Consider the following 27,534-nt stretch of genomic DNA (forward strand, 5'->3'; position numbering starts at 1 on the left):
ATGCCCAGTTCAACAACTCTTGCCCAGGATAACACATGAAACAAGGACACTCATATGACACATTAAAAAGCTGCCAACGTCTGTACAATTGTACCCAAAATCAGCACTTTCAGCAAAGGAATGAAAGTATAACTGTAATGATTCTTAGTAAATGCATTTAACCTTCAACATTTATTTTGCATATCGACAGGGAATAAGTTGCAAAAATATTTGCAAAAATACTAACAATAAAAATCTGTAAGCAACTGTAGTTTTTTTAAAATTATACAGAATTTAATATTTTAAAAGTGCAAGCTTATTTTTAAAAGTGAGAGCTGTTGGAATCTGAAATAAACATCAGATTTAATCTCAACACTGTTTTAGTTTGGATTCCAGGAATGAATGACATTTTCATGAAAACCTGATCTGTACTCGAAGTCAGGGAGCTGGATTTAGCTGTGTACATTCAGGAGCCAGCTCATGATTATGGATTCTTGGGATGTAAACCAAAATAGCACTGATCATGAAATAAAACCAAGATAGAATTTAAAGTTCCATCACTGATGAGCAATGGAATAATCATGTCATCTGGCAGAGCAGTAATGTAATGCAGGATTGATTAGGTGGGGAGGTAATGGCATAGTGGTGACGTTACTGGACTAGGCCCAGGTGACAGGGCAGCTGGTAATATTTTAATTCAATGATTAAATTTGAAATTGAAAACTAATCTTAATCAGGAAACTGCCATTGATTGATGTAAAATCTGGTTCACTAATGCCCTTTGGAGTAGGAAATCTGCAGTCTGGCCTATATATGACTCCAGATCCACAGCAATGTGCTTGACAGTTAACTGCCCTCTAAAATAACCTAGCAGCCCATTCAGTTCAACGATAAATAGGGATGGGTAACAATGCCACTCATATCCGATGAAAGAATAAAGTTTGCCAGTCTTGTAAAATATTGCTTCAGAAAGTTAGTCATTTTAAAAACGTTTCCACAGAAATAGCAAGCACTTCAAATAATTGACAAGGGAATACACATATTTTACAAGCATATTTTTCATTGTGACTTCACTGCAGTACTGATGGAGTTCTATATTGTCAAAGATTCTGTCTTTCAGACAAGGATTTAAATTGAGGCCCCACCTTCCCTCTTAGGTGGATATAAAGATCCAGTGTTACTATTCAGAGAAGAACAGAAAGCTCACCTTGTTCCATGAGGAATATTTATCTCTCAACAAAGCTCATTAAATACAGGTCATCCAGTCTTTATCACTTGCTCCTTGTGGGAACTTGCTGTACATAAATTGGCTGCAGGCTTTTCTGCACTACTGCAATGATTACACTTCAAAAGTATTTTGTTGGTTGAGAAATGCTTTAGGATGTTGAGGCCCTGAAAAATGCTAAATACATGCAAATCTTTCTTTACTTCTACTTTGAAACAAATGTTCCAGAGTTAAAAGATGAGGAAAATAGTGCACAAATTAAATACTGTACTCTAACTCTAAAACAGTTGAGAAACATTTCATTTTCTTCCAGTCTCCAATAGCTCAATTAGTTGATGATTTCATTATCTTTACTGGTCAAAGATATATGAAAAGTGGAATGAGAATTAAAAACAATAATCAATTCTCTTGGTCCTCAGGAGTTTCACCTTGTTGGAAAGATCCAAAGTGTGTCTCTCTCATCACGATATGATGTTTGAAACATGCAAACTCTTTTGCCATTTGTGACCTTTATTTTCTTACCATAGGTCACACCCTGCTGGCATCACAGTCTTGAAAAGTTACCCATCTGTTAGCAGCAGAATGCAGAAAGCAAAAGGTGGCCATACAATGACTTTGAAGCAGTGCTAGAAATCTTACAAAATACGAAAGTACAGAGATCAGGAGTGGCATGCACATCATCAAAACTGGGTGTTATCAAATTGGCTGTTAGTGTTAAGAGCACAATTTGAAACCACTTTGGAATAATCCAGGTTGCAGGGAAAGTAATGGAGACTATGTGATGATATATGCAGCTGTCAGCATTCAATCACTCACCAGGACAGTGAGGTCAGTTCTGAATATTAAAGTCCTAATGTAGAAATGTTACCATTCTCTTTACAAATGGACCTATAAGCCAGCAAAGCTTGAATTATCACTGTAGGTTCACCTGAATATCTTACAGCTATGCCAGGTAAATCCTTCAAATGCTTCTAATTGCTAAATCCTGAAATCATATTCCAAACTCACCAGTGGTAATTGGTGCATTTTGGTGAAAGGTGCCACCTTGTTTATACTATGATGAGGCTAAGTGAATTCAGGGATTTCTTCAACCCATCTCAACACTGTAGTTAGTCTCCCAGTAATCAGCCCAGCACCCCTACATGAGCCATAATTGAAGCAAGTACATCTAAATACACATATGTATGATCAAATCTTTTGGCTGAAAATTACGAGACTGATTTGCAAATGACCAATTAGGGATCCTCAGTGGAGGATCTGTTGGTTATTGGATGAAGGCAATTGAGCAGCTTCAGCCATTTTCAGGGTTGGGTTCCATTAGCATTCTGTCACTAATTCTTTCTCATATTTAGCGTGCGCCTATTTCAAAGCCACTGGAAAGAAGGTGGAGACCAATTGCCTGTGAAAATGGAGCTTAGGTACTGCATCAATCCATTGTTCACAGCTGATTCATTTGTATATTTTTCAATGTTCATTGACCACATCTGACTGTATGAATGTACTAGTCTATGTCTTATCCTGGTTCCACGCGAGGTCATTGAAGCAAGAGCTGATTCTTAACACATTCGATTCCCCGGCTCCACACATTACAAGACCATCAAGGAACTCCCAATATACTTCAAGACTCAGTGTAACCAGTTTTCAGCTTATTTTCGGGTATTTTGTGATATTGCAAAAGTCTCCTTGACATAGACAAGAAAATTTGTGTTCTGCCTTTTATTATTGTCTTGTTTACAGTGAATATTATCATGTATTTCCCAATGTTGAAAATGTAGATGCCTACGTGAAGTGGAACTAAACAAGAATTTCTGTCAAGTTCAAATCAACAAAAGCAACATTATGCATTCTGGCCAAATGCATACCCAACTTTTGTCCATCTGAATTTCATTCAGTATCTTGTATAAAAAAAACACATGAAATCTTTAAAATTAAAAAAAACCCACATTTCAGGAGTTATTTAAATACTGTGCCTTCACAGGATCTCTGTCACAGTTATTGAGGATTCTTCCAGGGAAGATAAGGAAGTCAAATAATCTGATCAATATCTAGCGTCAGCCTTGAATCAATCATAGCTATTTGTTCACTGTCTTGTAATTTGGGAGTTCAATATATCAGTTATCAACTTGTGAGTCAGCATGTGTAAGGAGTGTGTAAAATATTGACCATTTTATTACTTGTACTTTCTCACACAGCCTGTTGATTCTTACAGTCTGAACTCTCTGCAGTGTTGGTAGCAGTGCCAAATCAGTATAGTCACAGGTTCCCATCATGTTGAATGTATGAAACAAATTTCATATAACAACATAGCTAATCTCAAGGGGAGATGGTGGTGAAGTGGCAACATTGCTGGACAAGTCATCTAGAACCTCAGGCTAATGTCTGGAGACATGGGTTTGAATACTACAATGGCAGATGGAGAAATTTAAATTTTTAACAATCTGAATAAAAATACCATCCTCACCCTAATGACAACCGTGTAACTCTATCAATGCTGGTAAACAAAGAACAAAAAACAATACACCACAGGAAAAGGCCCTTTGGCCCTCCAAGCCTGCGCCGACACAGTTTGCCCTTCCGCACTAAAACTGTCTTCACTTAGAGGATGTGTATCCCTCTATTCCCCTCCTATTCATGTATTTGTCTAGGTGTTTCTTGAATGCTGCTATTGTGTCTGCTTCCACTACCTCCTCTGGCAGTGCATTCCAGGCACTCACTACCCAACATGACTGAAATTTTACCAAGACCTATCTCGTTCACTAATGTCTTTTAAGGAAGAAAATCTGCCATCCTTAACCAGTTTGGCCTATGCTGACTCAAAACACACAGTAATGTGGTTGATACTTAACTGCTATCTGGTCAGTTTGGGATCAGTAAATGCTGGCCTAACCAGGGATACTTTATACCATGTATGAGATTTAAAAAAGGATTCTGCGTTATCTTTGGGATCCCCCATGGTTGAGGAAGCCTTATGAAATCTTCCACTCGTTTCTTAACTAGTTGTTCCTTGACTTTAACTTATTTAACTGCTGCCATTTGAAAAAAGATTGAGATGAAGACAAGCATTCCTACTGTAAAATGAGTCTTAACCTCGCCATGTGTGTAGCTTTGCTGCCACCATCTTCTTCAGTTGTAGGGAGATACACAGTTTGCTTTATCCAGTGAGGTAGAGGAAGATGACTTAATGGTCTAACTAGAAGTGGCTCTTGTTTTGAACGAGAGGTGGTTGCATGGTAGCGTTAAGTTACAGATTACATTGGAACAATATCTATTGTATCAAGAGATGATGAGGTGGACCTGGATGTTTGGTCTGACTCCTCCAAGATCCTAAGTTGTTCTGCCGACAAGTCACTAAATCGGGTGGCACTGAAGGCACTGCTCAGTACTAACCCTTTCAGATTCTTACACCCTTAAAAAAACAAGGATAATCATCCATCTCAAATTCAAACTCCACCTAATTCGTAATGCCGGGACTCCCTTCATGACTATTAAGTTTAATTGGGAAGTTGTTTTCTTACGGAACCTAATCTGCAGTTTGTTACTGATGCAGGTGGGAGTCCCTGAATGTCAAACTCTACTGGATAGGTGAATAGTATTCAACACACGATTGTTAACATAACCCATGCAATGCCTGCTTCTTCACTGGAACTAAAACAGAAACCACTTTGGCATCTGATAGATAAACACAAACCAGGGATCACTCCTGGAATTTTTCTTGGCTACATGCTCAGAATAAGCTATTAGAGCTGTCACAAGTAGCCAGTTTCTTAAATTATGAATCCATAATATGAAAAATTACAGCTGACATCTCTGTCTTTTATGAGGTTCCTTATGAAAGCCACAGAACGAAACTACTATTAAATGTCTTTTTATGGGCTCCCTTTTAGCAAGTAAATAAAAAATAAGTTTTATCAGAAACTATGGCACAGTAGGGAAGCAGACATAAAAAGCCTTCATGCAGAAAAATTGACAATGCAATTTTAGCTGTCATAGATTTTATGTGAATGTTGTTTGTTACTTCTATTCTTCAGTTATTCTCATAAAGCTATCCTTTGCACATATTGCAAAGCCCAGTAAGATGAAGGATACAAAAACACAATGCCAGAGAAACAAATTTCACAATGTGCAATTACATTTTGCAATGGTCTTCACCTTTGTTGTAACTAACAAGAGAACTGGTGGGTGGATGTCAAGTCTTGCCCCATTAAAAAAGAAGAAATGCTAGCACCCGCCCACCGTGAGCTGCTTCAAAACACCATATATTTCCTACTAAAGAATTACTAAATGGATTATTTGGCTACAAGTGAAATTGGAGGCTTGAATTACTTCTGACATCGACACATCACTATCTTTCCAACTTTACTAAATATGTTTTGATTAATAGAAACCTCCAGAGTGGAAGTAATCTGTATTTTACTAGATAAATGAGTACAACATGACTGAAATTTCATATTGGAGGTAGAGCATGGCTTGTATGAGTTAGATACTGCAGATCCTTTAAAGATACAAGTATTCTAGGTACTATTTGAAGCAAAATAAATTCATATAGTTTTTATGCATACCTTACTGGGCTAAAGTCTTAGAAAATTTCTCAAAACAAATATTCTTTGTCTATTGATGCTCATAAATAACTGGTCTCTCAAGAAATGCAAGAAGCTGATAAGTATTCACAGGCCAAATAGAACATAGATCAGTACAGCACAGTACAGGCCCTTCGGCCCACGATGTTGTGCTGACCTATTATCCTACTAAGATCAAACTACCCTGCACACCCTACATTTTACTATCATCCATGACCCTATCCAAGAGTCACTTAGAAGTCTCTAAAGTATCTGACTCCACTACCACTGCCGGCAGTGCATTCCACACACCCACCACTCTCTGTGTAAAAAACCTACCTCTGACATCTCCCCTATACCTTCCTCCAATCACCTTAAAATTATGCCCCTCGTAACAGTCATTTCCGTCCTGGGAAAGAGTCTCTGGCTATCCACTCTATCTAAGCCTCTCATCATCTTGTACACCTCCATCAAGTCACCTTTCATCCTTCTTCACTCCAATGAAAAAAGCCCTAGCTCCCTCAAACTTTCCTCACAAGACCTGCCCTCCAGTCCAGGCAGCATCCTGGTAAATCTCCTCTGCACCCTCTCTAAAGCTTCCACATCCTTCCTATAATGAGGTGACCAGAACTGAACGCAATATTCCAAGTGTGGTCTAACCAGGGTTTTATAGAGCTGAAGCATAACCTCGTGGCTCTTAAACTTAATTCCCCTGCCAATGAAAGCCAACACACCATACGCCTTCTTTAAAATCCTATCAACTTGGGGAGCAAATTTGAGGGATCTATGGATGTAGACCCCAAGATCCCTCTGTTCCTCCACACCACTTAGAATCCTGCCATTAACCCTGTATTCTGCATTCAAATTCGACCTTCGAAAATGAATCACTTCACACTTTTCTGGGTTGAATTCCATCTGCCACTTCTTTGCCCAGCTCTGCATCCTGTCAATGTCCTGCTGCAACCTACAACAGCCCTCCATGCTATCCACAACTCCACCAACCTTGTGTCATTGGCAAACTTACTAACCCACCCTTCCACTTCCTCATCCAAGTCATTTATAAATAATGAAGTGATCCTTTCTAGGTTGAAACAGATTAGCAAAACAGCAGAGCAATAGGCTAAAATGTTTTTAAAAGAGGAATACAATCTGTAAGGATTCCATTTACATCTCAAACTACTTGACAATCACTGTTCTAAGCGGCGAAATAAAGCAGCCAGTTTATACAAAGCAAGGTACCAGAACTACCAATGTGATAATAACCTATTTTAATTAAATCAGTTGAAGAATAAATGATAGCCATGATATTGGGAAAACTTATTTGCTGTTCTTTGATTTGATCTATAGGACCTGGTTCATAGTCCTGACAAGGCAGCAAAAGCTGTGGTTAAACATTCCATTTGAAAGACAGCACTTTCATCAGAATAGCAATTGCTAAGTACTACTCTGGAGTATCAGCCTAGAATATATGTTCATGTCACTGCAGTGAGAGGAAGGAAGGTTGAAAGGTGAAAGTAAGACAGAGCTAAAGGAGAGGTTGCAAAGGAGTAGCGGGGGAAGGCAGGAAAAGCATTTACAGAGGTCAGATTAAATGGTTAATGGAGAGGAGGGAGGAAATGGGTGTAAATAATATGTTGCGGAAGGAAGAAATGCCTCCAGGTTGTTGTAACTGTCAGGAGAATCAAACTCCAATGTTTATTTGTTCTCAATATGCTAAGACTGTACAGAATCAAACTGCTGTAGTGACTATGTATATCAAGATTTTTGTATGTAGAAAATATGTTTTTGAAATTTAAAAGAACAGTTCTCCCAGAACTCAGTGAAAGCCACTCTTTGGTTTGCCCAAAACTTGTTGGTCATCCAGAGCAAGGAGTTGACCCTGACCAAGTCTTACAGACTGGCACATTCTAAGATCCAGGATCCAGGATGGTGAGGGATGCACCAAAGCTTGAGGCAGCTGCCGCCAAGGCGCCGTGGGGAAAGACCACTATGTAAGGTCTTTGTGCCAAAGTACAATGGGTGTCATTCAGTTATCAGACCCTCCCAGTGCCTCAAAAATGTGTGTAAATATAGTCTTGTGTAAGTAAGAAATGCCTTGGGTTTGGTTGCTTTCCATTTGTGAAGGCTTTACAGAGTCGAAAAACTCTAGTAACTGTGTGTATATAAAGATTTTTATAAACAAAGTATATTTTTAAAATAAAAAAAAGATCATTTTAAGATTCACTCTTCTGCTTCTCTCTCCCACACCTCTCTTGCTTCTCTTTTTACCACTCTGTCCCCTTCATCGTTCCATAATCCGAGCTTTCCTCTCCTGTTCTTCCGCTTTCAACTCACTCATTAACATGACTTTCACTTTCCTTGTCAAGTCCATCTCGCTCCTACTCGTCTATTTTTCCCTGCCACTCCCCTCCCTTAACCTACATTCACCTATTTTTCCCTTTCCCCATCTCTTCCCTCCCTTTTGCTTCCCATTTTGTTAACACTCTCTCTCTCACTCCTTTTCTTCCTCCTCCCTTGACCCTGCCTCTCCCCTCTCCATTCTCCACCCCTTCCCTCCTTATTGTCCTTCTCCTGTCTTTATATTTTCTAATATATATCCAGCAGTAATGCATATTGGAGGATAAGATAATACGAAATCTTCAAGTGAAGTGGAAGCCAAATGTAGAATATAATTGAAACAGAATGTGGGTGCTATAGATCATTCAGAGAGGCAACATTGTTGTGGTAGCATATGCTGTAATATACAAGTTGCAGACAAGAGACTTGGGTAGTGATGGTAGAGGCTCCTTCTTTCTTCTTTCGATCACATAGCTGATCAGGAATCTCCCTACTCCGACCAATGGTATATGTTGGAAGGATAATCACATTGTTTGGCAATATTATGAATGGACCTTCTTTGGTCTAGGATGTAACTTAAACCTGGAACTTCTGGCTAAGAGGGAAAGTTGCTACCCACTGCATCTCAAACCTCTGAAAAAGGATATGAAAATATAAAACATGGTCCATTTTAAACTTATCCATTTGATGCTATCTTTAATGTAACATTATAATTTGAAAATATTGTTCATCATTAAATAGCAAGACCAAATAGCAATTTCGAAAGCAGAGCTGCAAATTTACTTCAAGCTTAAGTGTATTTTTCTGTATTGGCTGGGAACATGTGGTGAGGTAGTAAACTGAGATTCACTGACCAGTCTATGTATTTTCAGCGTGATATATTTATAAGCACAATTTCCATAATGAATTTGGGCTTAAGAGTTTATGATGGGAAACGTTGAAATTTAGAACAAATGCTTGACAATAGAATGTAAAATTTTGTTGGCAGAAAATCTGTTTGGATGCAATTTCTTCAAAAATATAAGTTCATACAGAGGCACAACAAACATTCTCAATTTTGCCCCACTTTTTAGCCTCAGTCTGTTTCTTCTCAACTACACTTCCTTTGGCCTGAATGCTGTGTTTAGTTTGGACTCCCCACAAGCCATGTGAGAATATGATGCAAATAGGAAATATTAAATACTAAAATATCTTTATTAATAGTGCAATCTTAAAAAGAACTCACTTATCAAACATTCAGTCTCTCGTCATTGTATGATTTGAGATTACAGATAAATGTGACTGATCCACAACTTTATTTTTCCATGAACAGCTCCAAGTGCTCCAAGTTATATTCGATTCAGTGAACTGACAACAACCTCTGTGAATGTGTCTTGGGGAGCCCCAAAGTATCCAAATGGAATAATTGAAGGATATCGACTAGTTTATGAGCCTTGCACCCCTGTTGATGGTAACATATAGTTTGTAAATCTATTCTAAAAGGATTATTGTACTAGTACACCAATGTGCAGAAGGTAGAAGAACAGCAGAAGGAATCCACCTTATTGTCATCTAATTTTTACAATCTGCCTTTTATGTCCGTTTTGTATTACTGCAGTTAATTATCTGCAGAACAGTGAGTTCACCAGCAGTGATTTTGCTATGAAATAAATCATCGAAATAAAAGAAATAGCACTATGAACAAGGTACCAAAATAATAAATGCAGTGAGAAAGAAGAGAAAATTGAAAGAAGGAAACAAGTATACCAAGTAACAAAACTTGCTGGCATCTTGTTTTGCTCTTGGCCTGAATGCTGTGTTTAGTTTGGACTCCCCACATGCCATGTGAGATTTAATCAAGAGTAGTGGTCAGTTGGCAAAAATTCAATTGGATACCAATGTATATGTAAATATTCCACAGCAGAAAGTACATGGTCAGAAGAGGAGGAAGAAATTGGCAAGAGAGAGAAAAAAATTCACAATAGGGAGCATGTGACTGTTTTCAGATCTACTGATTTATGATTTCCGAGTGATTAACTTGTAATTGTTTGCCTTTCTTCCAAAGTTAATCTGTGCAATTAGATGTAGGTTGCCCTTGTATATTGAAAATTGGCTGGTTTCAGTAATTCTCTCTCTGTGCAGGTGTCAGTAAGATTGTAACTGTGGATGTGAAGGGAAATAGTCCTCGATGGATGAAAATTAAAGACCTGTCAGATGGTGTGACTTACACTTACCGAATTAAAGCAAAAACATACACCTACGGACCAGAAATTGAGGCAAATATCACCACTGGACCAGGAGAAGGTATCTCCATTTCTTTTATTATTCTCCAAATTATTCTAAACCATTGGAATTGTTTGGAGTTGCAAATATTTATAATATTAACCTAGAAATAACTTCAAATCCTGCCAGAGTGAGTGATAATCGGGAGCCTAATTTCCACACAGCATCCCAAGACCAAAAGATGAAGCAATTATACTGTGTTGTTTAAGAATGCTGTTTCCCAGGCAAGTCTGTCAGGGCTGAGGAATAGTTCAGTCTCCGTATAATCCATATCCTTGTTAAATACTTTATATGTAAAAAGATCCTGCTTTTTGTCCAGAAAAGCTCTACTTTCTAACATCGTTTTTTAAAAAAAGCAGTTTATTGTGCTGGACCTGTGAGTTCCCTTTGTTCTGGTGACAAAGAATAACTGCTATCTATGACCTCACAACTATCAAATGGATTTGTAAATAACGACAATGATATAGAAATGTGAGATCTGGAGCAAGCACATGAAGCATAGAGGGGAAGAGGTGAATCAGGCAGCTGGTTGAATGATTTTGTGATAAAGAATTTCACGAGCTTCCTACATTGTATTAGAAATGAAGATGACAAACAAAAGGGAAGCCGTATATCATTTAAAAAGGAGCCTAGGACTGCACTTCTTCTCCAATCACTTACCTTTTTCTAAAATGGAAAGTGATCTGAGTTTTAGTGGACCTATGGAAATGGAATTCTCCTGACCAATCTTCATCTCCCAGCCAGTATCACACAAAATAAAGTTGTCTCATTATTTATCCCATTGCTGTTTTTGAGATTTTTTATGAGTGGTGTTATTGCTTCCATTTTAATATTGACTACAGATTTAAAAAAAACTTGACTGAGATTTCTTGTGAAAGTCAGCATCACATTCTGTTTATATTGATTGGATATGTTTTGCTTTCCCTCAAGGTGCTCCTGGTCCCCCAGGTGAGCCGTTGATCTACAGGTATGGATCAGCCATAACTATTCATTGGTCCAGTGGAGATGCCGGCAAGGCACCAATTAGCCGATATGTTATTGAGGCGAGGCCATCAGGTGAGAAGCTTGATTCAGCTAATTATTGTTTCATTCATCCATTCAGCCCAATAGAATGACTAAGACCTGGGACTGGCCTTTTGGGAAATTATGTTAAGGGCGAAGTTTAAGAATGGATCTACCATGCATAATAAATACATGCTTGCAAAATACCTCACTTTCTTTCTATCCAGTGTCCAGAATGTTCTTTGTTTACAGTCAACTTTTATTTGGTCATTATGTCACTGTAAAGATAATTAATTAAGTGCACACATGAGAACCACATATTACAAACACTGTGAAATCTGAACTTGATCTGTTACAGTTTTAAGTGCAAGGTGATTTGCTGCAGAAATGCTACTAATATCCTAAAATGGTTAACAGTATTGTTGAAACTAAATCATCATCTGTTTTGGATTGCTTGCTTTGCTTAGGTTTTCCAAGAATGTCTCTACCATACTTATTGCGGTCTTTTAGATGTATTACATACCGTCCTTCACTGTATTAATGACACTTTTCATGTTCTGTTTAACGCAATCAAAAGCAAACATTGAAAAGATTTAGAAAACATAGAGCAAAAAGTTTAATGTTGACAAAGTAACTGGACATGGAAACAGTCCACGTCTTGAATCTAATCTTACAATCAATTCCATGACTGGATATGTCATCAAAAAACCAATAAAATAACTCAAATCATCCCTCCCTCTGTCAAAACTTAGCTCATTTTATTTTCAAAATATTTTAAATGCAGTTTAAAACTTTCACTGATTTGAAAAGGAACATGATATGCTTACATCACAGTAGAAGAGTTGCTTTGATCACTGTAATCTTCAACATGAACTTTCTGAATTCATTTACAGTATTGTTGTTGTTAAACTATATGAATGTAACATTTCCTCTCCTACACACAGAACAGGACTTTGGTGGCCAAATGGATGTGGGAACTTAAATGAGCAGGCTGTATTTTCCAGACACTGACCATGATGTGTGTTTCCCAATTTAGTTTTGAGATTTAGCAGTTTAGCTGAGAAAAGAGGATGGTGGGATTCAGCAATCCACCTGATTTGGAGTGATTTCTATTAAAACATGTCAATGAACTTGTCAGCTCAATGAGGACTAGTGTGCCATTTTGCTGTGAAGGCACAGGATCCATGCTGGATCTGTAATAGCAAAGTAAAAGGAGGAGGCAATGCAGCCAGGATTCAATAGTGGCTGTAACATTCAATGAGATGGGCTCATAAGAAGCTTCACAGTTTCAAGGGGTGCAATTTATTGGCATATAGTTGTCATCAGGTAAGCAGAATTAACAGAGGATGTGCTCTGCACGCTGAAATAGTTGAGAGGTTGTGACCCTTAGGTGTCTTGGGGCCATGGGAGGTGGTTAGCATAAATGTTGTAAACTTGCCACAAGCAAGGCAGGCCATACGTTTGAAGTGCTTGTAGGAGCAATTAGCAATGAGGACAAATGTCCTCATGAACAGGTACAGATCTTTGGCCATGAGGTGGATAGAAGAGAGGAGTGAGGCAATGAAGAATACACCTTTAGACTGAAGTGCTCTGCCAAGAACAAGCTGCTTGGGCATGTTGGATATTGGCACATTGGAGGAGACTGCACCCATCTAGGCAGATGGTATCTGAAATTTGTGCTGTAAGTGAGGAAGACCTTACAGTTCGGTTGGTCATGATCCGTAGGAACTATTAAAGTCACTCCTTCCAAGGATCTGCAGAGGATCTTGGTCAAGCCTCTCAAGTGGCTGCACACAATTTGCATCTCACAGATTACAGCTGCTAAATTTGTGATACACATATTTTACAGATGAGGCTCAAGGTTTGTGGTATTCACCTGCATTGCTGCAGGCTAGAGTATCATTAATTGCATCCATGTTTGTTTTTGTTTTATTTATTGATGGGATATGGGCATTGCTGCCAAGGACAACACTGCAACCAAAGCCATCTGTTTGCAAGGACAATCACTAAACAAATCATTGGATTTCTGAAGATGCTCTTCTGATACCTGGACTGCTCAAGGGATGCCCTGCAGTACACTCCTGCAATGATCTTGTAGTTGTGTCCATCTGTTGCATTATCCATTGATCCTTCTAGAGAGGTGGACCTTGAAGAGGATGGTGCAGTAGTTCACACAGTTCATCAGAGGGAGAAGAGAAAGAAAATGCAAACCAGCGTGTGTCAATCCACAATGCACAGGAAGTTGTCCGGGCTGCCTGAGGAGTTATTAAGATGGTGTGAACGCCAGCAAACTTCTGATCCATTTTCCACACACACTACTCACACAGCAGGACTGCATGGCTCTGGCAGTTTCATTGCTTTGCCTGGTAAAGTGCATCCATTCAAAATACAACTCTGATTCTTTTGTATTTGCAACCCATACTACACATCTCTCCAGTGGTATCAGTGCCCTGTTCAAGGAGCGTTGTCCCCCTTTACCATGACTTCTCCCTTTACTTGTTTCAACATTGATGAATGGGAGCTGATATGTCTGGCATTGTGGCTCAACATCATAAACGTAAGTAAAAAGTAATAGTTTCCGCAATACCAAATGAATGTCACTCAAGTGAACTAAGCAGTGCCATAGTTGACAGTTTGACTTTCAGTCTCGCCCTATACAGTATTCTCCTTGTGACCTCAAATGAGGTGGAAGCTGCTTCTGTGTCTGCTTGTGCCTGGTATTGTCATAGTGGAGGTCCTTGACATGGAGGTGCAGTTAGGGACAAGGAAAGCCTCTGTCAAGGTGCCTGCATAGATGGTCCCTCCATCAGAGAGGCCAAAGAAGCCACGTGTGATGTGTTCACCTTTTTGAGAGGTGCAATGAGGGTTTGAAAGAGTAGTGCAAATGGGATCACTGAGCTCCTTTAGGCGATCCTAGGTTTGATCAGCATAGCCCTGCTCACATGGTTGCCTTATGCTCCAGAGGTAGTTTCAGTGCATCGCACCGCTAAAAATCCACAAGGGTAGAGGGTGAATTTGCCCCCAGTTGCCCAGGAAACATCATTCAGAGGGATGACCAGTCAGACCATACCTTCTTTGGACATGAGAGACAGAATTAGTGAGAGGCCACTCGTCCATTCACTAGTGAGTCAGCAAGGCGTATAGAAAAATGAGACTGCAAGAGAAGAAGGAGGAAGCTGCTCCAACAGAACAAGGAGAAGTTTTGGAAAGGCTCGGCACACCTGATGGCATCTGTGCAGAGAGAGAAATAGGGGGAAATAATCCATCATCAGAACTAGTGCAGGTTGTTGTCCTGAAGCATTGACTCCCTCCCGAAATGCTCCTTTGCCTGCTGAGTGTTTCCAGCTACTTTTGTTTATAACTCAGATTTCCAGCAGCTGCATACTTAGTTCTCCTTATTTATGTTCAATGCAGGTTATTTGTAAATGTGGTTGGTTTTAATTTAACATGATAAAGTATTTGTCACGAGATTCAAAGCATCCTTTTTCTGTTAAAGCCCACTTGTGTTGATACAAATGGCATGTTATTGCAGGTGAATTGGTTGCTGGTGATTTACCAAAAGGCTTTTCCCCCATTTTTAAACTTGGAAATAAAACCAGGAGTCATGCAGCAATTGTGAATGTGAGTTCAAGGTATTCTCATGAGGACATGAGGTTCTTGTTTATGGTGCTTGTGAAGTTCAAGTCTGTTGAATGTTGCTGCACAAATATTGCCTATAGCCAGGTTCACAGCTGACTGAGTTGTGTACAATTGTCTGACAAAACCATGATTGGTGGGTGGCTAAAGTCTGCGAGGTTTATTTCACATCTCCAACTCACCCATTTCTGGTTTTAACAGATGTAACCTGAAGGGTGAGCAAGCAAGTTGAATCTTAACTATAATAATGTGACTCTGCTTTTGGGATTCAAAGGTTAGCAGCTGGATTTTCAAAGTCTCGGGAAACTGAGCACCACTTCCAGATGATGACTTGGCAGATTCAGGAGCCTTTATGTCCAGAACAAAAACAGAATTTGCTGGAAAAGCTGAGCAGGTCTGGCAGCGTCTGTGAAGAAAAATCAGAGTTAACGTTTCAGGTCTGGTGACCCTTCCTCAGAACTCTCCCTCACGCATCTGCTCCGATCGTCCTGACACTTCTGACTTCCCCACTTATGAAAGGCCTCAAAAACTTTGTTCAAATCCTGGCCATATATTTGAGCCTACAGTTGGCTGATCAAGTCAGCCATGATCTTGAGACTGATGGAAGTAGAAACCTTCATGAGGTTAGAAAGAGCAACAATCATGCCAAATAAATATTACATTTTGAAAGAACAAATTAAACAGTGAATTTAAGGCATTTTAGTGAGCACCTGTGAATTATGAAATTGAAAAATGGTTTTCAAAAACTGTAATATATTAACTTGTAGAGAGGCCAATGAACTGTGTCCTATTGCCTGTGACTACTGTTGAAACATGTTCTAATTTTCAATTCATTCAAAACTGCTGAACCTTTGCTTTATTGTGCATGAAAGCTTAATTTGATTTATATCGTCATGACTTCCATGGCTGGTTGATATTATGAAATGATCGGTTTCTTTAACTTAATGCTGCTCTAACTCCCTGATGACTTAAAGGGGACCCACACCTCTTGGAATGACACTAAAGCAAAGGATTTGAACTTCCTAGATTCAAATGCATGCTGGGTTATGCAAAGGTTGGTGTATTTATTTGGCCTGAGTGTCTCTAGGGTAGGAAGGGGAAATTGAGCCAGAATTCCACATCGTTCAAATATTTCTCTCTGGATTTGAACTTGAGACAAGCATTAGGCTTGCTAAAAGACAATTTGTTCCAGAATATTGTGTGTTAACATTTTACTTCAGTACCAGAAAATATTATTCCATTAAATTTAAATCTACTCTAGTTAAACATGTTCTAGCGTAACACATTGTAGCTGAGATTGAGCCAATAAAGGTACTGTTTCGTGTGGAACTGAAGGTGAAAAAACAGAAAGAACCTTAGTTTATACTGGCCCAGAATTACTTAATTTTAGCCAGAGCAGCCATATGTGTACCAGTTGTACACTAATTGACCATGGGCTGCTGAGAAAACAATCAAACAGGATTTCAACTTCTGTCGCCAGTGTATTAGTGTCAACTTGGCTTGAGATGAGATCAGTTTTGGGTGTGATTTTCCAAAAGTCAAATAATCTGCTATGGCTCATGGATTAAATATTTTAGCAGGTTCCCCAGTCATTCTATTTTAAAAATTGATGGTATGCTTTTGACAGTTGCAGTCATTGGGAACTTGCCAAGTAGGATAAAGAACAAGTTTGTTCCTGCAGTATCTAAAGAATGGTAGAGATACTCCGGCACTGAGTTGTTGCAGCTAAAATGAAAAACCTACAGCATCAAGATTCACTAACATGCAAACACTTTTGTATGATATCAGGAAGAAGGGTGTGATATAGTTTGGTGAGTAACACCACTGGTTCCATAAGGAGAGCAGAATAGTTGTGGGAGCAGAAGTAGCCATGGCAGACAGTGCCAAATAATACATGGCAACTCAACACAGGAAGAAGTGTAATCAAGCAAAGGGTAGTCAGCCACAGCTTTGATGAAGACACTATCAAATATGCCAGACACACTCAGTCTTCTCCAGTCACGTTAAGGAGCTTGTTCCTTCACCCATGGTAATTGCTCACATGGTATGGAATTGCTTTGGACATGGATTTGCCATCAACCCCATTCTAATCTGGTTGCTGATGCCTGGGTTGTATGGGATTTCACATGTACTTGAGAGCCTAACAATGTATTTTCATCTTTATCTCCAGGCTGTTGTCTCTTTTGCTAATGCCTTTAATCATAGCAGAGTGCTGTTCATCTCTGGAGTCTCCATGTGGAAGCTTCTTTAAAGTGTGAAATCGTGTCACATGCAACATACCATCATGACTGTTGAACACCCCCAGAATGATCTGTTTGAAGACTGTCATCAAACTGCCAATGATATGCTCTGTTATTGGTAGTTGAATGTAAATCATTGCTGTGCTGTTAGAAAGCACAAATATGTTATAAGCCATGGGTGGGTAGGGTGCCTGGTAAGTGGATGAGTGCTTAGGGTAAGTTGAGGGGTCAGGTCTAGAGATGGGCAATCTGCCAGGGTGAGGGGATTGATGTCAGTCTAGCATCAAGTACTGAGGTGGTGGTGTATTGGGCTCAGGCCTGGGGAATGTTGGGTCCAACAGAGCCTGGGGAGTGAGTGATGGGTAGATCGGGTCTAGCAGGATCTAACTAGATGAAGGAGATCGGGTCCAGCATGGCGTTTGGGTCATAAGGTCAAGGGGATATTGTTGGAGTGGTTAGTGGTGAGCCAGGGAGGCAGTTTAACAGTTACCCGGGAGTTATAGACAGATTTTAATCCTCTAATTTTTCCTGAATATCTATTTAGTTTAACTGATTCAGAACCCTCTGAATTCTCTGACATTATTGAGCTTTATCAGAGGGTTCCAGATGCAAGGGAATAATTCAATTTCCCAGGCAGTTTCCAGAGAGTCAGCTGTGTTGGGAATTCCACATTGTTGCAGCATGCAACCATTCTGCTCCAAATAACACCATGGCCATCAGGATATCTGAGCCATTGTGACAACTGTTTAGGAAGAAACCATTCATTGCCTGATGGTGTGCTGAAAGTCGCATACAGGATGCAAATTGAGAAACTGTGATACTTTTCTGTTGATGTAATACTAACACGAATCAAAGGGGCTTTGAGTCTCTCTCCTTGAAACCGTGCCAGCCAGTAAACTGCAAAGTCATGTGGCGACTGTCAATAGGAAGCTGATGAAATGGTAACCTGTAGAAACCAATGTATCCATGAGTTGGTTGATGCTTCTGTGCAAAGTATTCCAGTATGGAATTTGGTATTACAAGTATTTGATCACTTACTGTTTGCTGTTTGAATTTGGAATGGTATAACTGGATTTCATGTTTTCTATTCATCCAAAATGTCTTTTTTTTTCTTTATTCATTCATGGGATGAGGGCATTGCTGACTAGGCCAGCATTTATTGCCCATCCCTAATTACCCAGAGGGCAGTTAAGAGTCAACTGCATTGCTGTGGGTCTGGAGTCACATGTACGCCAGACTGGGTAAGGATGGCAGTTTCCTTTCCTAAAGAACACTAGTGAACCAGATGGGGTTTTTCCAAGAAACAACAATGCTTTCATGGTCATCACTAGATGGTTAATTCCAAATATTTGTTGAATTCAAATTCCACCATCTGCCGTGGTGGGATTCGAACATGGGTCCCCAGAACATTATCTGGGTCTCTGGATTAATAGTGGGATGATAATACCTCTAGGCCATTGCCTCCCCCAGAATTACGAACTAACAGAAGCAAAGCTCACAATGCCACTTTATCAAGATGATGTATAGTAGTGTAAGTTTGTTTGTTTCCTATTTGGCATCCTGGTCCATACCAACCAATTCATTTTTGGTTTTGACACTCACCATGTTCAGTCTGTCCTCAGCGCAGTACCTTTCAGCTATACCTAGTTTATTCTGCTGTCATCACTCACTATCTACCCTCACATATGAGGAATAACTGTTTGTGTCAGGTAATGAAGCCCTTTTAGCAAGGATCAATGACCAGGAAATCAGAAGAGAACACTGGAGGAGGCAAAGTGAGGCTACACAGTTACCCATTGAGCTATCTGAATTATAAATCACTCAGTTGTTTGCAACTTCATATTAATCTGTTGCAGGAAATTCTAGGTTGGCACTATATACTCTCCAAGCAGCATTAAATAGATGTACTCTGAGCTTGCCTCAACATTAATCCCAAATGATGCCGTGGGGATAATATCTTTGAAGCAAAGGCCAAAACATTGAGTGTTCCATTAATGGCACAAACCTCATTTATGAAGATGTCAGATTACTACTGTGAGGCTGATTTCTGCTTGCCATACAGTCTTATGCTCACAGACGCCATAAACAATGCCAAAAGCAAAGCATGACAAAGCCAGAACTTTAGTAAGTTAGGCATATTGTAGAAATACCATTTTTGAAAGGGCCAGCTTTTCTTTGTTTCTGTGCTGTAACAAATTGGTTTTATCTCTTTCATCAGTAAGACCTGTGTTACTTATTATCTGGCATTGATACGATGGGGCACCAAATGGTGTTTCCCATTAGACTTGATTCTGCACCCTACTGCTTGAAAAACATTGATGTCGCAGTTTGTTGGAAGTGTGAGTTGATGACACGACTGCGAGGGAAACAGGGTACCTGCAATATTAATCAACAAGGAAGAAGCAGAGAAGCAATAAAGAGAGAGAGTAAATTGGAGTCAAACCAGGAACAGAAAGAAAGCAAGGTGGATTAATATAAAAGATACAAATATAAAGTGAGAAACAAATATGAAAATTATAATTTTGATATTTTAAGATCATTTGATTTATGTGCAGGATGCTTCAAATTATTCCTAGTGTGAGCCAGAGATGCATTGACTGATATTACATTAACAACTATTTGCCTGTTTTGAAAAAGATACTTAGACTCTCAATTACTGGGCTTTGGTGAATTAATAGACAATTAACAAGCAAGCCCTTGTTCTTATGAGATCTTACAACGTAGCTGCTAAGGATGTTATGCCATTTGTGCAAATCAAACTAAATTGACAGGCAAGTGCTGCATTTACAACTCATTGCGCTTCACTTTAATCCCTTGATGTCATAACAACAGAACATAACCCGTGTCCATATATACCTACATATATATTGAAGATTTAATTACAACATGTGTTTCCAAAGCGGACATACAGCTAAAAAAACACGACAGGAATGCAAATTCTGAGCAATGTAATTCAGTGAATGGAAGGTCTGCATGAATTATCCACAGTCTCAAGGGACTGCCTAGAATGTAAAACCTGATGGGTGTCAAGGTAGCTTCATGCAGATAGGGATGAAAAACAGGAAAGTACTACAAGTTGAGCATTAATCTTCTGGGATTTATCTCCAAGTGTGAATATGTTGGGGAAAAAAAAAGCACTCTGGGCAAGAAACATGTTTGTGTTTTGCCCCTTTTAAGAATACTCAAGAATAGGGGTTAAAAGGCAGTTTCACTACTGGTCTGTGTATGCTAGTGAGTGAAGGTGTGTGCTGAGAAAACACCTAGTCATCCTGGTGCTGCATGTGAAAAGAAAGGAAGTCTCTCTCTTTGCTAGAAGCCAGAAACTGAAAAAAAAACTGCAGTCAAGAAGAAACAGGACAAAGATCCTTCAGCTGACCTGCAAAGCTAAGCATTTTGATATCAACTGTTCTCCTACCAACATTAATAGTACCAATATCGCACAATACAACTGTCACACCACACCATTGTCTACACTTAACAGAATTTCAGAATTATTATCTCAGCTACTTGCAATTTGGTATACAGGAAAGCAGATTAGAGAGAGGAAGACGTGGTGCAAAGACTGGTGTGGGAGAAGTGAGTTCCAATTTGGAGGCAGTAACACTACTCTTAGGAAAGTGGGATCTATTCCAATGGAACGGTCTCTACCTGAACTATTCTTAGACCACTGTTCTTGTTGACTACATAGCTAGGGAAATAAAGAGGATTTTCAATTAAATTATTAGGATGGGATCAAATTTGTGAAGATGGGATAAATAAAAAGAGTCAAGGCCAAAGAGAAAGATATTAATATGGGAAATGACCATGACAGTATGGGACAGAAAGAATGAATCGAAGTGTCGATCAACAGATGAAATGAGACTTTACAAAGAGAGCAGAAGTGTGATACTAAAAGCTCTGTATCTGAAAGCACATCGCAATGAAAACAAAACAGATGAATCTGAGCGCATAAGTAAATAAGTACAATCTGGAATCCATTACAGACACTTGGCTACTGGATGACATGGATTGGGACATGAAGGACAGGAATTTCAAAAAGGTATAGGTGTGGCTTTGTTTAATAAATCATTGTATAGCACAGTGGATGACTGAAGTTCAGGAAACCAAGATGTGGAAACAGTTTTCATAGAAATTAAAAATGACAAAGGCAAGAAGTCACTTGTTGAAATGTTATACTGGGCCCCTAACAGTAACAATAGGGTAAGGTGGAGTGAAATGAGAGAGATAATGAGAGCTTGTAAGAAAGATGCAGTGATAATCAACGGAGAATTTAATCCACATATTGACAGGAAAAGTCAGATGGGCAACCATAGTCTAGATAGGCAGTTCATAGAATATTTTCGGGATAGATCTTTTAGAACAGAATGCCTGGAGCCAGAGAACAGGCTATACTAGACCAGTGTAATTGTGCAATAAGAGTGGGTTAATTAGTGATCTCATCATTTAGGAGTGCCTTGGTAGCAGCATTTAGTTTGAGTGAAAGAACTGTGGGTGAGATTTTTTTAAATTTAAGTAACAGTAATTATGAGGGTATGTTACAGAGCTGGCTAAAGGAAATTAACAATTAGACTAATTGAGTGATCATTGGAGATGCAGTGGCAAACACTCAAAGAGCTATATCAGAATACACTGAACACATATATTCCAACCAGTAAAGAAAATTCCAAAGGATGGACCCACTATCTGTAGTTAACTAGAAATGTTAAATCCAATTAATGCCAAAAAGCACTGAGTTCTGTAAAGACAGATGAAATGATTAGATGAAATATTTTTAAAGCAAAGAAAATGATCACCGAATTTAAGAGGAGGGAAAGAAATAGAAAACAAGAGTAATCTAGCCAGAAATGTCAAAACAGACAGTAAGAATTTCTGTAAATATTTAAACACGAAAAGAGTTGACAAAGTGAGTACTGATCTTATAGAAAATCAGACTAGTGAATTAACAATGGAAAATAAGGAAATTTCAGATGAATTGACAATGTATTTTGCGTCAGTCTCAACTAAAGAGGACACAGATACTATCACAGAAGTAGTGATAAGTCAGAAAATGGAAGAGGGATGAACACAGGAAAATCACAATCATCAGAGAAATGGTACTGAGTACATTGTTAGAGCTTAGACTAACAAGTGCTTGGGTCTTAATGGGCTTCACTTTAGGGTCTTAAAAGAAGTGGCTATTGAGATAGTTGATGTATTGACCTGTTAGATTGGAAGATAACAAAGTAACTCTTTTGTTCAAAAAAGATGTGAGACAGAGAGTAGGGAACTGCAGGCCAGTTATCTTAGCATTTGTCATAGAGAAAATATTAAATTAAGGAAGTTGTAGCTGGGCACTTGGGATAGTTGAGGTAATCAGACAGGGGTTAACTTAGTTTTTGTGAAAGGGAAATCACAATGACCACTCTACTTTGAGTTCTTTCAGGTGATAATGTGCTGTGGATAAAGGGGAACCAATGAATGTACTGTCCTTAGAATCCCTGAGGGAATTTGGTAAGGTCCTACATCAGAGATTATTGCAAAAAATAAAGCTCTTGGTGTAGAGGTAACATATTGGCATGGATAGAAGATTGATTAGCTACCAACAAGGAGGGGAGAGTGTTGTCTTATGATGAAATGTTGGACAGGCTTGACTTGTATCTGCCGGAGTGTAGCATTCAAGAAGCAGAAAGCAAGCATAAATAGGTCTTTTACAGTTTGGCAAGATGTATTGAGTGTGTGCAAGAGTGATTAGTGCTGGCACCTCAACTGCTTTTAATTTATGTAAATGACTTAGATGAAGGGACGGAAAGTTTGGTTGCCAAATTTGCTGACAACACAAAGATATTTAGGAAAGTAAGTTGTAAAGAGGATGTAAGGAGATGACAAAAAATATAGACAGGTTAAGTCAGTTGGCAAAAATGTGGCAAATTGAGTATAATGTGGAAAAATGTGAAATGGTCCATTTTGGCAGGAAGAATAAAATGAATCTTCCCGTTATGGGAGAATCTAGAAATAGGCAGTCACTGTCTTCCTGAAAAGATGATGGGAGCAGAGATCTTGAATATTTTTAAGGCAGAGGTAGATAGATTCTTGTTAAGAAAGAGGATGAAAAGTTATTAAGGGTAGGTCGGGATACAGATTTGAGGTTACAGTCAGATCCGTCATTATCTTATTGAATGGTGGAGCAGGTTTGAGGGTTTAAGTTCTCCTAGTTCGTATGTTTATTTGTAAATCAGAACCTGGTCCATGTACACTTTTTTTTAGTTTTTCTATTTTTAGAACTCACCCCTCATTTCTAATCTGTGTGTATGTGTGTTATGAAATGATTTCTTGTTGCAACTATTAACAAATTTCACTCTTTAAATAACTCAAAAAGTCTAGTTTAATTGGCTAGTTTAAAACATAAAAACATTTGGTTTGGAAGAAAGAGGGAAGGAATCCTGTCTAAATTAAACCTTGTTGCACCCAACCAGAGGAGTGAGTGAATAACAAAGAGGTGCCAGTTCATCCCTCCTCACCTGGCACGTTGATAATTTGGGGTATGCCGTCTGGAATTGTAATAGATTGGGAACCTTGCCCGGGGACTAACACAGAGTATGCTAACAATTTACACATTAATAACAGTCTGGACTGTTAACAGCCCATTTTTTTTGCAATAATTTGTTCCTAGGATCAAACTAATAAGAGAGTTAATGCCTTTATTCATTACAAAGAAATTAGACATGATAGTTTACAAAATGGTATGATTTCATCAATGAGGTATGTTCCAGCAAAATAGTGTTAATTAAGATTAAAATTCTCATCCTTGTATCCAACTCCATCCATGGCCTTACCACCTCTCTATCACTAATCTCCTCCAAACGCACAATGCTGTAAGATATTAGCTCCACAAATTCTGGCCTCTTGTGCAATTCCAATTATAATTGCTCCACCACTGGGAGTTGTGTCTTCAAGTTCTCAGCCCCCAGGCTTTGAAATTGCCTCTCTACATCTCTCTGCCTATTTATCTCACATTTTTCCCTAAATTGTCATGTCCATGGAGGATAACTCCAGATCGCCTATGAACCGACTGAATTTTTATTCACGTGTTTTCATTAAAGAAGGGAGATACACCTAAAAGATGGCTTTGGATGTAAATTCTAGAGATGCTGTCTGGAGAGAAATGTCACATCTGTGCAGAGTCAGGGAAACTTCAAATGGAAAGCCTGAAAAGGGAGGGATAACAAGAGGCTGATAATCCAACCTCTTCTAAGCAAGAGGCCATCTCCTGCAGGAAGTTTTGTTTTATCCTTCCAGGATATACAAAAAATGAGATTAAAAGCTAGGTTCAACTCTTGTCTGTGTGCATTTGTGACCTGATGTCCTAGTGTGTCGATTAGCATGCTGTAAAGTTAACAGCTTTGTGAAAAACCATTAAACGTACTTTTGTTGCAGGTAAAGAAAGATAAAATACTTCCCTCCTCTGTGTGCTGCCAACCAACCACTGTTGAAATGAACCAGGACAAATAAATTTCAATCAGCAGTCAAAGCCAAGAATCTTGAAATTGGCCATTCAATTACCGAGGTCAACACTATTGGTGACATCCACTGTTGAATATTCCACTATCAGTTCTGCATGAATGATTCAGATACTGATGAGTGTTTCTTTTTTAAACTGTTTTTAGACTCATTTCTTATTCCTAACCTGTGTATATGTGTGTCGCATTATTATTTCTTCCCACCAATTGGTTATTGGTAACCAATAACCAATAACCTCACTCTTTTCAAGAATTCAAGAAATTCAAGAAATACTCACTAAAATGCCTCCTTTGTCAACATAAATTCATTGGGGCCTTAGCAAAAGGATGTACCAGGAAGGGGGTTATTTTTAAATTATCCTTGTTGTAAGCAGCTGAAGGGCCTGATGAGTAACTGTTGGGAGCCAGATCATCTCTCCTCTCCCAGGTACTTTATCATTTCCAGTATCCCGTATGGAATCATAACAAAATGGATAACTGTGCCCTGGGACTAGTCATTCCAAATCCTACATCTTTTCCAAAGCTTTTGGGTATCAAACTTTACATCTCCTCACATATCTCGGTGGCATACGTTGTTTAAAATTACCATAAGGAATACATATATTTCATTTGGAAAATAAATTGGAAAACCGACATTTGAATACTGCTGTGTTGAACAGAATGGACAAGTTGTCTTTTTTCAACTTGAAGGTTGAAAGTGGATATGTGTGATGTTTCTTTCTTGGTCACACAAGGTCATGGAACTGTTGGAGAAGCTGAATTTGATACTTTTGTAAGTCAAGCTGGCACCAGGTACCTTAGAGTGGAAAAATCACTTAGCAACAGCTTTGGAGTTGTTTTAAGCCACAGTTTGTCACAGAACTGAGAGTGAGCTGTTGCACTCAGACCTCCAAAAATCCTTCAAGTCAAGGCAGTTCAGTCACTCTCCCTCTCGGAGTCAATCAGAAAACTAGCACTTAAAGACCCTCGAAGGGAGAACTTCACACAGCCAAGACCCAAGTCCAACTGTCCAGCTACTAAAGTAAGAATCCTCTGCTGTCAAAAACAATGTGCTAAAAACTAAAAGAATTGTGAGAAAGTTATCCCATTCCACCCTTGTGGTTTGGACTCTTGACCTTGAGAATTGTTTCTTTTTGTCTGTGTCTTTCACGATGATATTTCTGGAGAATTGTCTGTCTTGTCTATGCTATTTATGAATGAATGTACACATACTTGGATTTAAAGGGGATATAGTCGAAGTTTGCATAACAGTACTTAATAATCTGTCCTTCTACTTGTTATTGGATAAGTTTGTTTATAATAAGTAAGTTTTGTTTCCCTGCTCTATGAAGAAATTTGGTGATGGTTTCTTTTGTCCTCTGCAGCTGTTAACGTCAGGCAAATCAACCATTTTAGTGATATGATTGGTCATCTGTACATTTGTGATGGCTTGTGGAATAATAAGGCTTGATTACCAGTGCAATCTTCTCCATCTGGGTCATGACATAATGCACTTATGAAGTGCTTTGGAACATTTCATAATGTTAGCAATGCTTTATAAATGTAAATTGTTGGCAATAGTGTGGAAGTCAATTCATACATTTGCAATATGAGATTTACTGCTTAGCTGCATGCTTTAGTCTACACTCGATTAAGTCAAAACTTTCAAATATTGATATACCTTCCCAATGTACCATATGCACACTCTGATATTCCCTTGCCCTGTCCAGAATGCCACTCCTACAACTCTTACCACTGCTGGTATTCTCTAGAGCGCTGCTGCATCAACCCTTGCCTCCAGTGTTTTAACTCGGAGTGGCACTTTTGCTCGCAATCGGCAGAGATCCATTCTACCAACTGCAATCTCATTGGTCTTTCTGCAACGTTCATCCAAATCTGATGTCAGCTGATCTTCTCCAGAGTTTCATTGTGTCAGCATTAATTGCCTTTTCCTGATTCTGACCCATATATTGCAGTCTGGTTTCATCCCAAACAAATTCAGATTCTCCTACTTGACTGCAGGTTGTGTTAAGGTATGAAAACTGAAAGAACTGCAGATGCTGTAAATCAGGAACAAAAACAGAAGTTACTGGAAAAGCTCAGCAGGTCTGGCAGCATCTGAGAAGACCAAACATCAGAGTTAATGTTTTGGGTCCAGTGACCCTTCCTCAGAACTGTTCTGAGGAAGGGTCACTGGACCTGAAACATTAACTCTGACTTTTTTCTTCACAGATGCTGCTAGATCTGCTGAACTTTTCCAGCAACTTCTGTTTTTAATCTTGTGTTGAGTTATATTTAACAATAGCCTGAAGTAATTGTTTTGTGATTGCGCAAGTGTGACCCTAAATTTAAATGCCTTTTAGCAAAGGCTAAAATTCTTCTTTCATTACGGCAATTATCAGGGGATCAAATAAGAAAATGAGCCCAAAATTCTAGAAGTACCATTGGAAGTAAAATAGAATAGGACCTCAGAAAATTAGACATAAATTTTAGGGCTAAAGGAATCACAGGGTTGGGACAAAAGCAGGAACAAAGTACTGAGTTGAGGATTAGCCATGCTCAGAGGGCCGAATGACCCACTCCTGCTCCTATTTTCTATGTTTCCAAATAGGAATAGGTCATTCAGCTTCTCAAGCCCTTACAGCCTGCCTGAACTCACAGAGTGATCTAGTTAACACATAAGAATCATAGAATCCCATCGAGTCTATACTAACCCACACCTGTACCCTATCCCTGTAACAAAAACCAGAATTGCTGGAAAAGCTCAGCAGGTCTGGCAGCATCTGTGGAGAGAAATCAGTTAATGTTTCAAGTCAAGTGAT

The 27,534-nt window shown here is 39.0% G+C and overlaps 1 protein-coding gene across 1 annotated transcript in view; it reads left to right on the top strand.

Annotated features, from left to right (window-relative positions):
- Positions 1-27,534, top strand: part of sdk2b (sidekick cell adhesion molecule 2b) — a 428,005-nt gene that overhangs the window by 293,610 nt on the left and 106,861 nt on the right. Inside the window, exons 38-40 of the mRNA XM_048611111.1 lie at positions 9,410-9,547; positions 10,219-10,380; positions 11,290-11,415. Coding sequence (XP_048467068.1) covers positions 9,410-9,547; positions 10,219-10,380; positions 11,290-11,415 — 426 coding nt within the window. The remainder of the gene's footprint in view (positions 1-9,409; positions 9,548-10,218; positions 10,381-11,289; positions 11,416-27,534) is intronic.

The sequence above is a fragment of the Rhincodon typus genome, chromosome 23 (assembly GCF_021869965.1).
Source record: "Rhincodon typus isolate 14 chromosome 23, sRhiTyp1.1, whole genome shotgun sequence".
NCBI lineage: Eukaryota > Metazoa > Chordata > Chondrichthyes > Orectolobiformes > Rhincodontidae > Rhincodon > Rhincodon typus.